The sequence below is a fragment of the Anomalospiza imberbis genome, chromosome 1, assembly GCF_031753505.1.
Source record: "Anomalospiza imberbis isolate Cuckoo-Finch-1a 21T00152 chromosome 1, ASM3175350v1, whole genome shotgun sequence".
In the NCBI taxonomy this organism is placed as follows: Eukaryota; Metazoa; Chordata; class Aves; order Passeriformes; family Viduidae; genus Anomalospiza; species Anomalospiza imberbis.
In genome coordinates this window covers 64,766,065-64,782,935 of record NC_089681.1, presented here as the reverse complement: position 1 = coordinate 64,782,935, position 16,871 = coordinate 64,766,065, and the positions used below count along the sequence as shown (strand labels likewise).

The window sequence follows — 16,871 nt, the reverse complement described above, 5'->3', positions numbered from 1 at the left end:
TTTTCCCAAGAGCAGCCAACATTCAGCCGTTAAGGAAACAATTTTTTTGTCTAACGTGGAGAACGCTTCATTCCATTGCAACCTGCATAGGTACCCTTCAGTCCTACAAGAACTGTGTTATTCACAGAAATGCTGCCAGAAACTGCTTTATTAATGCCTTACAAGTTACATCCTGGCACTAAAAGCACACTGAATTTGAGTCTTGTAAGCTTTAATAAAGCTTTAATATTTAGGCAAGTCTTCTGCCCCTTGGCTCCTCTGAGAAGAGACGGTGTAGGAAATACACAGGGCATGCCACTAAAATGGCTTCAGAAGTTCCAGAGACAATAAAGACTGGGTAATAATATTACTATCTATATTATTCTGTATCAGAGGAAGTCAGTGAAAGTTTCTTTTTTTCAGCCAATATAACAGTATGACAATACAAAGTTGTAACTACTACTATAACATCATCTTCTTCAAGCATTACTTACAGCCAGCAACTAAGATGCTTAAGTCCCCACATCACAAAATTCAGCATCTCCATCTTGTCTAAAACTACTGCAAGGAATAGCTGGGGTTGGAAGGGATCTCTGGAGGTCCCCCTGCGCTAGCAGGTTCACCTGGGGCAGGCTGCACAAGATCACATCTAGGCAGGCTTTTAATATCTCCCAAGGAGATTCCACAACCTTTTGGGCAACCTGTTCCAGTGCTCCACCACTCTCAAAGTAAAGATCACCCTCTTCATAATTAGATGCAAGTTCCTGTGCTTCGGTTTGTGCCCACTTGTCCCTTGTCCTGTCACTGAGCACACTTCTTGCTCTTGAAATATGGAAATAACTACACATTCACAATAAAAGCATTGCAATTATATACAGATCAGCATATTCAAACAAATACAAGACTTGTAATTACTTTATTTAGACACATTTTGTGTTTTCGCTGTCCCTTTTGACAGATGAGCGGAAGAACATGAACTGTTCTGCATTCCACTTTTAATAAATGTACAGTAAGCCACAGCAGGATACAAGCTGGAGAAAGGTTTTGTCAGCATTTTCCATTCATTGCTAAGTGAATTTTGGTTTGCTTGTGCTATGCTTATGTACACTGGCCCCTCTGGGAGGGGGCTTCAAGTGAGATGGAAGCTGCTAGTATGAGCGGATCGCTGGTGGGACCGTCTGGCAATCTTCCTCATTCAAAGTCTTGTCAATCACTGGTCTGTACTTCAAGGTAACCTAAAATAAAAGGGAACAAAGAACTTCAGGACAACAGGATTAGAGAATGAGATCCAAAAAACCCCAACAGTTAAGATTTTTATAGAGCCAGAATTCAGTTCTATCTTTGCAATACCATAAAGCTGGTTCTACTAAACACCCAACAACACATTTTGTCACCATTACAAGAAAAAAGCTTTTGAATTAGCCTGACATAAGGAGAAACACAATTCCAACTCAAATAGCAAAGTCACTTCCCAAAGATCAGCAGTGCAGGATTATCACAATTTCCAAGGCTGTTTATAAGAACAGCTGTTAACAGCAAAAAAGATCCTCAAGCACTACGCTCAATGTACCTTCCCAGTTGGGATATCCACATATGACAGGGTGTGCTTTCTCCAGTGCTCCTCAAATGGCTTCCGCTGTTGGCCTTGGAGTGGCTTAGAGTAGTCAAACTCATCCACCCGTAACTAGGGAGAAAATGAGATTAGTACAGACCAGAAGCTGTATCTGCAAATCACTTTACAACCACGAGGTTAGCTGCATTTCTGTCCCTGAAGGCACAGCAAGCTGTCTCTTAACACTGCCCCTGTCCAATTTGAAATGCTCAGGCTTAACAAGGGCTCTAAGGTAACTTTCCTTGCATAGGACAATAATTCTGTTTATGCATCTTTACATCCTGTTTATGCATCCGTGACATTATTACTATAGTCCTGGTTTAGAGGTCTCTAAGCACTCAGGTGTGCACATGGAACAACTCTTCTCAAGATCATTCCCAGTGTTTGATATGTTGGTCCTTTTATAAATAACAAATAAGAGACAGAGCATAACAAATAGGACCAAACAAATACTACACTAATCTTAACACTGAAGACTGTACTTTGAAGATGTTACAACTTTAAAATAATCCATCTGAGGACACATAACAAGGAGATTCAATCCTACATTCAGGTCACAGAAAACATTTATACCTTATAATCCTCTCTGGCATGGGCACCCCGGGACTCTTTGCGAGCCTCAGCACCGTAAATGGTTTGTAGAGCACAAAGCATCAGGTTCTGCAGTTCGAGCGTCTCCACCAAGTCAGTGTTCCACACAATACCTGGTAAAATATTAAAATACTATGGAAGATGGTCTACAAACAAGAGAAATTTGGTGTGAGTGAACCAAAGGTGCATCATCAGTTGCACTTAAATAACCAAGTTCTCTTAAAATATACCACAAGACATGGCAGTATCTGTCTGCATTGTGATCTGCTCAGCTGGAGAAATGAAAACTGAGCGCTCAGCCTACGAATAGTCTTGCTACTCTATGCAACTCCCACCTTTCAGAAGATTCTGACAAAGTTCCTCATTCACCTTAGTATTTCGACAAGTTCACATCATGTTCTGAGGGCAGTTTGTACCCTACGCATTTAAACCCGATTTCACTCTCTGCTTCTTTGAAAAATTTTTCAACCAGAAAACAACTGCAAAGATCAAGTATTTTACCTGATTACCATGTTTAGTAAGTAGGGCTCTACAAAATATTTTGAAAGATTCAAAATGGTCAAAATCTTCAGCCAAAAATTCAAGAAACACATTAGGTTTACAGAAAAAAAACCCAAACCAATGAACAACAAAGCTACCAACACTCTTCCCAGAGTACTCTGAACACGGTGTGTTCTTTACTATCAAATTACCTCTGTCAAAAGTCTTTAGATGAGCCAGATCACCATAAATCTGGCTAAGTTTCTCACAGCCTTCTTGGAGTACAGAACCAGTACGAAATACAGCAGCATGGTTTTGCATTGCCTGCAACACAGTAAAACAAAATCAGTTTGATATGCTGCATATAAAAGCATAACTTCTTTAGCTCCAGAAGAGCTTGATACAGAGCTGTTCTGAGCTCAAACTTCTCTGCAGCCTGAGAAACACCACATTCTTCCATTCACCCCAAACAACTGAAACCCCACTCTATCATACAGCAGGTAAACTACACAAGGGAATGACCATGAAGGGAAGAAGGAATTATCAAGTGATACAACCTCTGCTGCACACACAATCTTCTCACACACTTATTCTTCTGCATGGCAAATCCTGAAGTGCATTTTGCCAAGTCACCACCCAGTTGCTTGCAGCTTGTCCCACCCTATCTCTAAGAGTTTACCCAGGCTTACCTTCTGCATGTTAAGTCGCAATTCTGAAGTTCTTATGCTTCCATTAGCAAACCTTAACTTGTCAAGATTAGCAACTGACTCTTCACCAGCATTTGGTTTAATGGGGGGAACTGGCTCTCCTAATAAGAAAATTTCAGTAAGCTTCGTAGTCAGGCTTGGGTTTGGTTTCTGGCAGTTTCAGAGACTATCAATTACTAAAAATCAGATTTAAGTAAAACATAATCGGTTTTCTTCCTCTGAGGTGCACACTAAGTGTAACTTTCCTGAAGTCCTACCAATTGTATCCATATATTTAAAGTTCTCAGTAGAATATGAATCCCATTATTTCCTACAACTATTAATAAAGATTTTACAGGTTTGGCAAAATTCTGCTGTCCATTCCTTCGAGCAGCACTTGATGAAAATTCTTCTAAACTATGGAATAAGCCTGTGGTCTGTACCATCAACTGCTTTGCTTTCCTTGTCTCCTCACTCCCAAACCTCCCACCTGTTCTTGGATGTGTAAGGGACCAGGAGCAGTCAATAAGCCTGGCAGACATGAGTTCTGCATCTTGCCTCTAATACTGGAAGGTACATGTTACTGGGCAACAAAGGAGACACAGCATCTTACCAGCACTTACATGTGCTTATAAAGCACATGTGAGCTGCATCTCACATGCAGCTTTGCATTCAGAATAATACACCCCCTTCTACAGTTTCTAACTTTGAAGAGCCACAGAAGGATTCAAAAAAATGTTGTCACAAAGCTGGACCAAATAGGCACCACAAGATCTAGGCTGATTCCCTGAGGAATCATCAGTCTCAGCAGCTGGTGCAGTTTGGACATTATGCAGTAAGAAAACAGATGACTATTTGTGGACTCCAGCTGCTCTAGTAATGTAACTGCCACGTCCAGTATTTTGTTGGGAGTTGGAAAGGAGGGCTTGCTTCTTTGTTTTCTCGGGTCAACAATTATTGCTGAACCAGATTATTTTAAAATATATTAAGATTCAGCAGTGAGAATCCAGTGAATGAGATATTGCTATTTTTAGTATCTCTCTCTCACCACTTGCACATCAGTTCTTACAAATAAATCAGCAAGGTGGCAGCAAATTCCACTTTACTGAAGTGCCAAGTGTAAAACAGATTACATTTTGATGTAGAAGATGGTGCAGTATGTAGAAAATACAGTCTTCACATTCAATAGTCTGTGTTAATTTGTCAAAATTCCTAACTGCTCTTGCCAATAGCATTGGCTCAATTCTAGTTTTCAAAGGATCAATTACAAAGCAAATAGTAATGTCAAAACATTTGCCTGGCACAGAACACACCTACCAAAAGCATAAACACCTATTTCTTCCTTTTCAAACAAGTAAGAGCCTATGAGCATCATTCTAAATTTGAATCAGGTAGCAACAACTCGTCGTTGGGCAGAAATGATATCATGAAGGCAAATGTCTAGAAAACTGAGACTTACCAGGCTTGCATGTATTTGCAATAGTGAGGGCACAAGCACGACCGAAGACCACCAAATCCAGAAGGGAGTTTGCTCCAAGTCGATTTGCACCATGGACGGATGCAGAGGCCGCTTCCCCGCAGGCGTACAACCCGGGCACCACCTTATCCTCACCATTCACGTGTGTGATCACCTGATATGGCACACACTCCATTAATACTCAGCCATTGAAAACACTCTGAAACAGTGCTAACCTCCTTACTTGCAAAGGCCACGTGCATGTTAGGATGGAACACAACAACCTAAAGTTTCTTCCAACTCTAAACACGGAATTATCTTAGCTCTAAAGGACAAGTAGAAATGCAAATACATACATTTACATCTGTATGTAAATGCAGACAGGACTAAACCCCAAGGTTTCCTTATATATTCTTATGAAGAGTGCATAGTTCTGCTTCACCACAATTCTGCAGCAAGTCAGAAATGCACAGGAATGAAGTCTAATCTGCACATGCTTCTACGGCAAAATTTTATATTGAATTTAACATGTACACAAAGAGACATTCAGTTGACACCATCACATTGATTTCCAACTAGTATCAGTTGGATGATCTGTTTTACTGTTTAGATTACATGAACTACAGAGGAATAATACACATTAACTCATGCTACAGAATGCAATAGAACCATACTTTGATCTATGTTCAATTATATTATCCTCAGCTCAATTAACAGAGAATTGTTTTCAGACCTGACAGTAACTTCATTTTATATGTTTCTTGAAATTCCCATCTCTAGATGGACTGGAACATGGTTATCAAGTTAATTTAAAAAACCTAAAAGATTGTGTGTTTTAAGTACTCTGACATCATTATTATATTATTACTAAAAATAGTATTAACCATCCTTACATTTACGAAAAACATTCTTACTGCTTTTCCATGTGGAAAGTAATTTCCTAGTATGATGTTGAAAATACCGCCCAAAAGTGACGTGTATTCCTCACCTGGCCTTTGTAGTTAGTAGGAATACCTCCCATATTATAATGCACAGTAGGCAGGACAGGGATAGGCTCTTTAGTGACATCAACTCCAGCAAATATCATGGCTGTTTCAGAAATCCCTGGGAGACGGGTTGCCAGCTGCTGTGGTGGCAAGTGGTGCAACTGCAAGTACACATGGTCTTTTTCAGGACCACAACCCCTAGCAAAAAAAAGCAACATTGGAATACATAGCAGGAATTAACAAACACAAGTAGCATTCCTAATCCAGTTTGTTTCATTTGTGAAAATAAATAAAGTTTATTTTTCAAATGTTATCTGACAAAAATTAATATCTAGCGTATTTAACAAGAATGTGGTACTTGGCTGAATTGAGGCCATTTTCCAACTCTCAGCTTTCTTTTCACAGGAATTCACATTATTTAAGACCTTCAACTATTACATCTCTGCAGAAATATGTAAAACTTGGTAATTAGTCAAGAGAACAGAGCACCAAATTATTTTGTTTGCAGTAAGAGCATATACATTAAACCTGTTTGAGAAAGTGAATTCAAACAGGAGACTTTGAACGTCATCTGCTCTCTGTCAGTATCATTAGGAATTTACAAGAAAGATTTCTGCCTTACACACAGAGATCAGCATAACAGTCATTAAGGCTCACTCTCATGAATTACCATGTGCTTATCATATGAACTATTGCACTTCACAGTCTAGCATGATTAAGAGTTCATTCTGCAGCTTTGTTAAGAGCATTTAACTAACCTTCCTTCACGGATTTCTATGGTCATAGAACGAGACACTACATCCCTGGAAGCCAGATCCTTAGCAACAGGTGCATATCTCTCCATGAATCTTTCACCTTGACTGTTGATCAGAATACCTCCCTCTCCACGACATCCTTCTGTGATAAGGCAGCCAGCCCCATAGATACCTGTTCAAGAATGAAAATGCCATCAAGGGAGATTTCGCCACACAGCTCCACAATCAGGATGAACCAGTGTTCATAATAAACAAGGTCTTCTAAAAATAATCAGAGGTGCAGATTTTATTCCACCCTAATCATACTTCTAGGAATTGTCCCTCAAGTGTTGTTATTCCTTTTAAACACTCTTTCCAAAAGGTAAGCAAGTTGATTTGAAACACCCACAGTATTTCAAATATTAAAACTGGAAGTGATCTGCACCTATCAATACATCAGGAGAATTTTATTAAGACCTTGCAGACCTTCAGCAATTATTTTAAGATGTTTAATAAACCAGAAGTTAATTCTTTCAAGGTCCATTTCTCATTTTTGTTCCCTCTTCTGTGCTGAAGCAGTACAGGATGGCTTCAAATCCTGTGGAACTTAAAAGCTTACTTGATATCCTTTTCCATTAGAGAAGGAAGGCCTATCTGTTATTCTGCAGCATTGGTGATCACAGAAAACAAAAATGCAAACTAACTCATGCACTTGATAATTATCTTAAAAGCTACAGAATTATCATACAAGCAGTGAAGCTTCTTTAACTAGAAAAACTTTAAGTCAAAGGAACATTGGATCTCTATGATATAACAATAACACTGTAAAATTATGCAAACCATTTACAAAAATCGTGTAATGAGTTAAAATGAACCATTTAATTAGCTACAAATCTAGTTCGGGATCATTGTTATCCACAGTTTAGATACTGATCACGTGCTAGAAAACCACAGTTCTAATTTTATACACCTTAACTTTAACTACCCGACTTCATTGAACATGCTAGTATATAATTCCCTAAGATTTGCACCTATCCCATTACTCTTGGATCTAATACCAAACCCCTTAAAATATTAAGGACAATGGAAATATAAGTTTAAGAGGTAGTTTCAGCTTGTAATTCATAAAACTTCTTACTTAGTATTGTAAGGATATTAAACTATAATATCAATATAATAAATATTGTAAATATTAAACTGCTCTTTAAATTAGAACAGCTGAGACCTTTCTCACATTATATGTCTTACTCTCAAATTTATATTCAACAACAGCTGCAGACAAGTCTAAACATGCATCACTCAAAAGCAACTACTCAAATGCCACAGAAAAGTGCATCACGCTTGAGATGACATCATTCTGGTGACCTGTCACTAGTGGGGTCCCACAGGGCTTTGTCTTAGGTCCTGTGCTCTTCATAAATGACTTGGACATAGTATTATGAAGGACACTGAACAAGTTTGCAGACACTGCAAAACTGGGAGGAGCTGCTGATTCCCTCAGAGGCAGGGAAGCCCTGCAGAGAGACCCCAACAAATTAAGAGGGCTGGGCAATCACCAACTGTATGAAGTACAGCAAGGGAACATGCTGGATTCTGCACATGGGATGGAGCAACCCTGGATGTACGGACAGACTGGGGAATGAGCTGCTGGAAAGCAGTGCCATGGAAAGGGACCTGGGGGTCCTGATCAATGGCAAATTGAACATGAGTCAGCAGTGTCCTGGCAGCCAGGAGGGACAAGGGTGTCCTGGAGGGCATCAGGCACAGCACCACCAGCCAGGCAAGGGAGAGGATTATCCCACTCTGCTCTGTACTAGGGCAGCCTTACCTGGAGTGCTGGGGGCAGCTTTGGGTGCCACAATGTAAGAAAGACATTAAGCAATTAGAGAGCATCTAAAGGAGTGCAACAAGGATGGTGAAGGGCCTTGAAGGGAAGCCCAATGAGAAGCAGCTGAGGTCACTTGGTCTGTCCAGCCTGGAGGAGACTGAAGGGAGACCTCAATGCAGTCTGCAACTTCCTTGTGAGGGGAAGAGGAGGGGCAGACACTGATCTCTTTTCTGTGGTGATCAGTGACAGGACCCAAGGGAAATGGCATGAAGTTGTGTCAGGGGAGGTTTAGGTTGGATATTAGAAAAAGGTTCTTCATCCAGAGGGTGGCTGGGCACAGGAACAGGCTCCCCAGGGGAGTGATTACAGGACCAAGCCAGATAAAGTTCAAGAAGTGTTTGGACACTGCTCTCAGGCACATGGTGTGACTCTTGGGGTGTCCTGTGCAGGGCCAAGAGCTGGACTCGAAGAACCTGATGGGTCTCTTCAAACTCAGCATACTGTGTAATTCTATGACATTTTAAAACAACATAAAAATCTGTTCAACTCATTAAAAATAATGCTGTAAGCACTATTTCATATTCAGTACCTGTAGGGTGAAACTGCACAAATTCTAAGTCCTGGCAAGGGAGCCCAGCTCGTGTGACCATGGCGGTGCCGTCACCAGTACTGGTATGAGCAGATGTGCAGCTGAAGTAAGTGCGGCCGTACCCACTGCAGAACACAAAAGTTAACAGAATTAACAGGAAGAAAAATTAAAACATCACTACAACATACCTCTATGCTGTTTGCACAACAGTGGAAAGGGTTAATAAGAAAAGTGCTTAAGTTTTACCATCTCCTGTACTATTGCAATCAAAAGAAAACAAAACTGTTTAGCCCAGTTTTGCTCAACCATACTTGAAAAATGGCTGGCAACAGAAGGTTGAAGAAAAAGAAAACCGATTCCAAAGCAGGATTGTTAGGTTAATATCAGAAGCCTTTTTCCCAGAAAAAAAAAGGTTATTTCAGAAAGTTCTCTCATTTCACACCATTCAGTTTCATTTGAACTATCACTAGCAGTTTTATAAAAAATAGCACATAATGATGGTTTAGATTGCCCATATGGTACTGGTTTTATATTCTTAGATTTAAAAACTTAGTTGTCCGGGTATTAAACATGAATTATTATGCTGCAAACATCTAGGTTAGCCTCCAACATTATTGAGAACAGCCAATCAGCCCAATTTCAGGACAAACTCTCAGAACAGTAATATACATATTCCATGTACCTCAAAGTACACAAGCATGAAAAACATGTCAGAAAGACAGATTATGTAGGCAACCTTTTATAAATGTATTTATAAGTGTTTCTTTCAGAGATACATTTATAAATATTTTTCATATTGAAATAGATAGGAGAGAGCCATAAGAAGCAAAAGACTAATGCAAATAGCATTCTAATAAACATACACAAACTTTACAACCAAGTAATGTTAAGTTATACTCATATTATGATAATTTTATCCTAGAACAGTTAGAATTACAGTGGCAGTATCCCAATGAAATAGAGTCTCTGGAATTTTGACAAAAGCTGTTTCCTACAGGAAGTTCAGAACTCTACAGACAGACATGTTGGCAGCATTGTAACAATGTCTGTTTTAAACAGCATTTTTAAAAAATCAAAGACCATATGAATCATATATATTACTCTTACACATTCTTACTTTATGTCATTTTTCTAGAATTCAAAGTTAGTCATACCAAATTTATACTTGGTCACAAAATTAGCATGTGCCTTCTTTCAGAGGGAACGACTGAATTCAGTTATATTCCTCTTAGTGTGGGGGGAATGAACCTATAAACTACGTTCTGTCAGTCAATGTATCTTTTCGACACCGTGGATCCGAACACATGTAAAAGCATACAAACTTCCAGCTGGTAACACTCCCAAGTTTTGGACCTTCATCACAAATGCTACATTACCCAGTGGCAATGACCGTGTTCTTTGCTCTAAAACGATGTATGGTTCCATCTTCAATGCAGAGGGCAATAACACCACGGCATTCTCCATTCTCCATAAGTAAGTCCAAGGCAAAATATTCAACAAAGTAGCTTGTATCATATCGTAGAGACTGGAGGAAAATTACAAAAGGAACTTTTAGTGAAGTAACCTCTCTTCAAAACTGTCAATGCACATGGGCTGTATCAGAATAAAAACATCCCCACCAACTCTCAGGGAAGACTGCTTCCTCATAACAATTTTTAAAGAACTTGCTAATTAATCTATTCTAGCTTTTAAAGATACAAGTCACTTAATTCTGAGCAGTTAGGAGCTAGGCAGCAGGACCTGTCATTTCAGTGTACATTTGGCAACACGTTAGCCAGCTGCAGTGCTCCATACATGTAGAAGCATGCTGCACTTAAGCTCTCCCAGAGAAATGAGAAACACCTCCTGGAGCCAAATAAACCAGCAGGAGCAGCCGGCACTAGTCAAGCATTCTTTCATGCCCTCAGGGATCAGAGCAGCGTGTGGCAGCACGGAGCATTTGTATTGCAGCAGCAATACAACACTGCAAACCTGGAGGAGAGCAATTAGCTAGCTACCAAGTAATTAAAAAACAGTAGCTAGTAGGTACTTGGATTTCTGGTCTCAAGTAGCTCACTACCATTTTCAAACAGCCAACACTTCCCTCAATTATGGTTTGTAGATTTAACAGGCAGACATGCTGGAACACTAGTCACTTACTTGCCATAGAACAAGTTCAGGAATGCACAGTAGGCCTTAATTCATTTATAACTTGTTTCCCCCTCCTCCCAGTTTGAACGAGTGAAATAAAATGCTGGCTTGTAACTCTTCTCAGAGTTTCCCAAAGCTGCTTTGTCAAATTTTTGGAAAAAAAGGGCTTTTGGGGAAAAGTTGACATAAATTCTCCTTGGATCTAGTTAACAGACAGAAAAGTAATAACAGTGCAGAACTAGTCCAGACGACAAAACTGACAGTGTACACTAATCAGCATCTACTGTTTTCATCCCTCCACATTGCCTCAGGAAGGAAGATAACCCAGAACTGCTATAAGCCATTCCCCTGGAATCCTCCTTTGTGTATGAATAGCTATATGTTTGTTCGGTTTGAGTTTGATTTTTTTTTCAAATTCTAGGGGGGGGGGGAAGGAAAAAAAAAATCAGTAAATGCAAACTCAAAAACCCAAACCAAGTTAAGTTCACAACTGCTTACCCTGCCATACAGAGTATGTAAGAGTGAATGTCCAGTCCTGTCTGCAACACAACAGCATCTGTGGGCCTGTCCTCCTTTTCCAAACTGAAGACTCTGTCCACCAAATGCACGCTGATAGATTTTTCCTTCTTCAGTTCTGCTGAACGGCATCCCGTAATTTTCCAGCTGTTGAACCCAAATACAAGCATCAGAAACTCTTGTGCATCACAATATGACAAGTTATTTTAAGAAGATCTCCTTGAAAGCTAGCCTGTGTTATTTATAACTACAGCTGACATCAAATCCCATGAGTCTCACCTCTATCACCGCAGCTGGGGCTTGCTCAGTCATGTAGTGTATGGCATCCTGGTCACCCAGCCAGTCCGACCCTTTCACTGTGTCATAGAAATGCCACCTCCAGTTATCATCCTCCATGTTCCCCAGAGCAGCATTGATCCCTCCCTGAAAATGGAAATTCATTTTCCTAGAATTACAATACTCAAATACAACATTAGTAGGTTTACCTCATTTCTATTAAAAACCACATACCAGATATGCACCTGTGCACAAGAAATATAGTAAAGCCAGATTTAATGTGGCTGTGAAACTCCTCAGTTTCACAATGGCTTGTCCTGCTTTTTTGTGTAACACAGTGAATCACAGTTACACAACAGGCAGAGAAACAGCACTGCATTTTGATAATGTTTAGAAATGGGGAAGAAAAAAGAGGCAGTATAATGAAATAAAAACATAAGGGGAAATAAGGGTTTTAAGAGCAACTGCAAGTGAGAAAACAACTGCATTTAAAAAAAATGTGTCTTGCAATGTCATTAACTTGGAATAAAAATGAAATGTACCTGTTACCCAATATAAAGTCTGGCAGTTACAAGTTCATGGTCAAGCTCTTATGATCTTAGAGGTCTTTCCCAAACTTAATGATCCTGTGATTTTATTATATCCTACCCTCTAAAAGTTTCAACTAAATATGAGGTAGTTATAAAAAGAAGCATGGCCTTGAAACAAGATGTTCAAGTGCCCCATTCCTAGAAGTGTTCAAAGCCAGGTTGGATGGGGTCCTGAGCAATCTAATTAACGTGTGGAATCCCTGCCCATGGCAAGGCCATTGGAACTGGGTAACCCCTAATATCCCTTCCAACCCAAACCACTTTATAATTATTTTACATCCAAATTAGCTTTCTGACAGCAGGCATTTTTTAAACAGCTGCTCTGCTTCATTTCTCACCTGTGCAGCAACTGTATGAGAGCGGGTGGGGAACAGCTTGGTAACACAGGCTGTGTTAAACCCAGCTTCTGACAAACCAAAGGCAGCCCGCAGACCTGCTCCTCCTGCACCCACAACAACTGCATCAAACTCATGGTCCACTACTGGGTATTGTGTAGAAATCTGGAAAAATAAATCACTTCGTTATGATCACAAACAGTTCAAGATAAGTCAAAAAAGTTTCATAAAAACACAAGCAGGATTGGTATATTGTTCTCAACAGATTTTTACAGCAATTGCTACATGTGTTATACTCTCTTGCTTGGAAACTGTCATTAAAAAGGGCCACACACTTCAGCAACTCAGTCTCACAAAGCACTTGAACACAGTGCTCCAGTAAAAGCCCGAAAGTTTCATGCGTGTCTAGCCTTCAGTGCATTACTGAATCACGATATAAGAAGGACAGACATACCGAGTCAGACACCTTCGTGGAGGCATTTTTCTTTCCGTACACTGTGAAGTGTAAGTTCCGTGCGGGAGCCTGGCATGCTGCTGGCCACTACGGAAAGAAGCCAAGACAACTATTATGGAACAAATGTTTCCACAGGATAGACTTACAGCACTCTCAGCTACCCAACATTTATAACAAATCTTCACTCACCACTGGTAGCACACATACTTTATATTTTTTTAATGTATTCTAGACCTACACGCACTGAAGTTCTGGCTTTCCTATAATCATGCTATATAATCAATTAATTAATACATTAAACTTGACTAGAATTAATTAATACATTAATCAATTAACACAGACATTAATTAATTAATGTATTAATACATTAATACATAATTAGATGAGACATTAATTAATACATTAATCTAGACTAGAATACATCTAGACTACATTAATACAATTTATAGAGTATTAATGTATTCTAGAGCTACATTAATATTCTATTAATGTATTCTACAATTTATATTGTATTAATGTATTCTAGAGCTACATTAATACTCTATTAATGTATTCTACAATTTATATTGTATTAATGTATTCCAGAGCTACACGTACGAAGTTCTGGCTTTCCTATAATCATGCTATATAATCAAAAAAGGTTTGACTGATGAGAGAATAGCCTGCAGTTAACAGGGTGTCCCAGACTATCCATTATTGACTCCATCAACAGTGACCAGCTTCTCAGACCTGTAGGAGGCTGCACCGACAGAAGAATATGTCTGCAATTAGTGCTGAAGTATTCTTGCAATTCTTTCATAATTAAGCAAAGATGAAGCTTTGTGGGAACCATAGGAAGTAATGGAAAATTACTCTCCTGTCAAGTAATTCTCAGAATTTGAATTATTTCAGGTGGTCACAGTACTGAAAATTATAAAAGGTTGTAGAGAATGCTCTTCCAGCTGAGTATTGCTTCAAAAGTCAGAGATATTTATATTATTCTTTATGAAATTAGTGACCAATTCAGAACCATTTATTAATACATAAACTTAGCACAAGGATGCAAGTTATGCAATGTCACTCCCTACCCCCTGACTTGTTCAAAACCAAACCAAACCAACAAAGACCACACCCAAATCTACTAAATATGCAGTCTTTGCTTTGATAAGATTAAAACAGTCAGAATGTTAGTCTCCACCTCTCCAAGGTATTGGAACCTGGTATTCCTTCTTTACACGGTTCAAAAAATAAGCCTAACTCAGCATGTATGATTGCTGATAAAAGTAACACAAACCCACATCAGGGACCTGTCCAGTGACATCAGCACTTCCCTATTTGAAATATAACCTAAAATGCATGGGAGTGATATCTGCAGCTATTACATTCATGGTCCCACCACTCTACAATATGCTAACAAGCAGCTCTTCCCTCCCCAAATGTCCACTTCTTCCCGACTCTCTGAAGTGAACTCTAGTACACTTCGCTCAACCTAGTTTTATCATTTCTCATACTAGTTTCCTCAAATTATCTTCTTGCATAACAGCAAATCTACTGCATCATTACACTTGCTATCTCTGGTTTCTGCAATCATCTTGGAATGAGATCAGTTCCTACCACCTAATGATAAGGAGTTCCACCAGTACTCTCCTCCAGGCAGCTACTCTCTTCCTGTTCCACACTGCTGTTACCAGGCTTTGAACATGAACAAAAGCCCACAAAGCAAAAAAGATGTCACACTAAGTCTGAAGGAAACACTGACTGCAGTAATCCTGAATTTTTATGCCACCAGGAGGATCATGGCCCTTTTGAAACTAAAGGCTCAATCAGAGACAGCTCACTGCCATCTAAAATAGAGACACTCTTTAAACCTTCCCCTCTCTCTGCAGTTGTCTTTTCTGCACTTGCTTTGTAATACAAGTACAACTAAAGCCCACTTTTGTTATCCCAAACTTGTTATGGGCATGCAGGATGAGAACAGGGGGAAGAAACTGAAAACTCCCACCTCACCATGGAGAAGAACAAGCCTTCATACACAACTTACAGCTCCCTAACACAAACCTGCCAGACTCCTCAGCAGCCCTTTCTGGGCACAACCACCAGCCAGGTTCAAGCAACTCAGATAAACACTGGCTTCTCACACACGTCCAGAATCACAGAATGCATTAGGCTGGAAAAGGCCTCTGAGACCATAATGCCCAAACACCACTGCGTCAACTAGACCATGGCACTAAGTGTCACATCCAGCCTTTCCTTAAACATTTTCAGGAATGGTAACTCCACCACCTTCCTGGGCAGCCCATTCCAATGTCTAGTCACCCTTGCTGTGAAAAAATTCTTCCTGATGTCCAACCTGAACGTCCCCTGGTGCAGCTTGAGGCCACTTCCTCCCTTCCTGTCACCTCTCCTCAGGCAGTTGTAGAGAGTGATCAACTCCCTCCTAAACCTCCCTTCTTCCAGGCTTAACATCCCCAGCTCCCTCAACTGCTCCTCACAGGACTCGTGCTCAGACCCTTCACCAGCTTCGTTGCCTTCTCCGGACTCGCTCCAGCACCTCAGCGTCCTTCGTGAGGCGACAAGCCCAGAACTGAACACAGCACTCGAGGTGTGGCCTCAGCAGGGCCGAGAACAGGAGCGCAATCACTTCCCTGGTCTTCCTGTGCGCACTTTTGCTGATACAGAATGAGTCTACGGCGAGCTTTCCATCCCGGTGTTCGGGCCGCAGCCAGGCTCCTCCAGGGCCATTCCCCAGCACGTCCCACTCCCGCTGCCTCCCTCAAAACGCTGCTCAGGGCCTCGGGCTACGGCGCTCGCTTCCCGAGCCGGCAGGCGCGGCCCAGCCATGCCCACAACCACCTACTCCCAGGAACCTGCCCCCGGGACACGAGCTGCGAGGTCGGTGCCGCTCCAAAACAGCACCGGAGGAACCGAACCTGCCGGGGGTGGGAAGATCACCGAGGGAGTCAAGGTCACAGAGGAGACAGCGGAACCGGACCGCCGCCGGCGGGAAAGCAGGGCAGGAACAAGGGCAAGGACAGGGACGAGGACATGGACAGGGGCAGGAGCAAGGGCAGGGACAGGGACTCACCGCCCGGGAAGCCGCGGCCGGGCGCAGCCAGCGCTTCGCCAGCCCCCGCGCAGCCGCCGCCGCCATCACGCACCGCGGACATGGGGGGGGGTGGGGGGGAGCAGGAGCGAAGGGCGCACGCGCGGGGCTCGGCGGGTCAGACCAACCGTACCGAGAGGGGGGTACCCGGAGCGATCCCAGCCAAGAGCTGCGTGACCGAAGATTTCTAAACAGCTCCTGTTTTGAGCGTAAAGAACGTTAAATAAACCAAAAGACTAGAATTGTGTTACTGCCATTATTTTTCCCCGGTGATCTCCAATACTGTAAGATTCTGCCTCTTTGTCTCTCTGACAGCGCCTGAACTTTTGCGTCATAAATAGGCCGTAATAATTTTTTGAAGTCGTGGGAAAGACCATTTCGTAGACATGAGATTTGAGAAGGGTGAAGGACGAAGGAAAGACCGTACTGTCTCTCTAGGACAGAAAGTAGACTCAGCAAGTCCAGACGGTGGAATTCAGATGCCGCTCACGGCTGCCTCTGGCCCTGGCCGCTAATGGGATAAAAAGGGCCGCTCAGGCGCGGGGAC

General features: G+C 41.3%; 1 protein-coding gene across 1 annotated transcript; it reads right to left on the bottom strand.

Annotated features, from left to right (window-relative positions):
• Positions 1 to 876: 876 nt before the first annotated feature.
• SDHA (succinate dehydrogenase complex flavoprotein subunit A) lies at positions 877 to 16,459 on the bottom strand. Its single transcript, XM_068195117.1, has 15 exons — positions 16,307 to 16,459; positions 13,243 to 13,329; positions 12,792 to 12,953; positions 11,867 to 12,010; positions 11,570 to 11,734; positions 10,318 to 10,466; positions 8,942 to 9,066; positions 6,549 to 6,717; positions 5,793 to 5,988; positions 4,808 to 4,979; positions 3,352 to 3,470; positions 2,875 to 2,986; positions 2,165 to 2,295; positions 1,550 to 1,663; positions 877 to 1,214 (listed from the first exon to the last, which is right to left on the bottom strand). Exons 1-15 carry the CDS (start codon positions 16,370 to 16,372, stop codon positions 1,128 to 1,130), a joined length of 1,998 nt encoding a protein of 665 aa, XP_068051218.1. The 5' UTR covers positions 16,373 to 16,459; the 3' UTR covers positions 877 to 1,127.
• Positions 16,460 to 16,871: the final 412 nt, after the last annotated feature.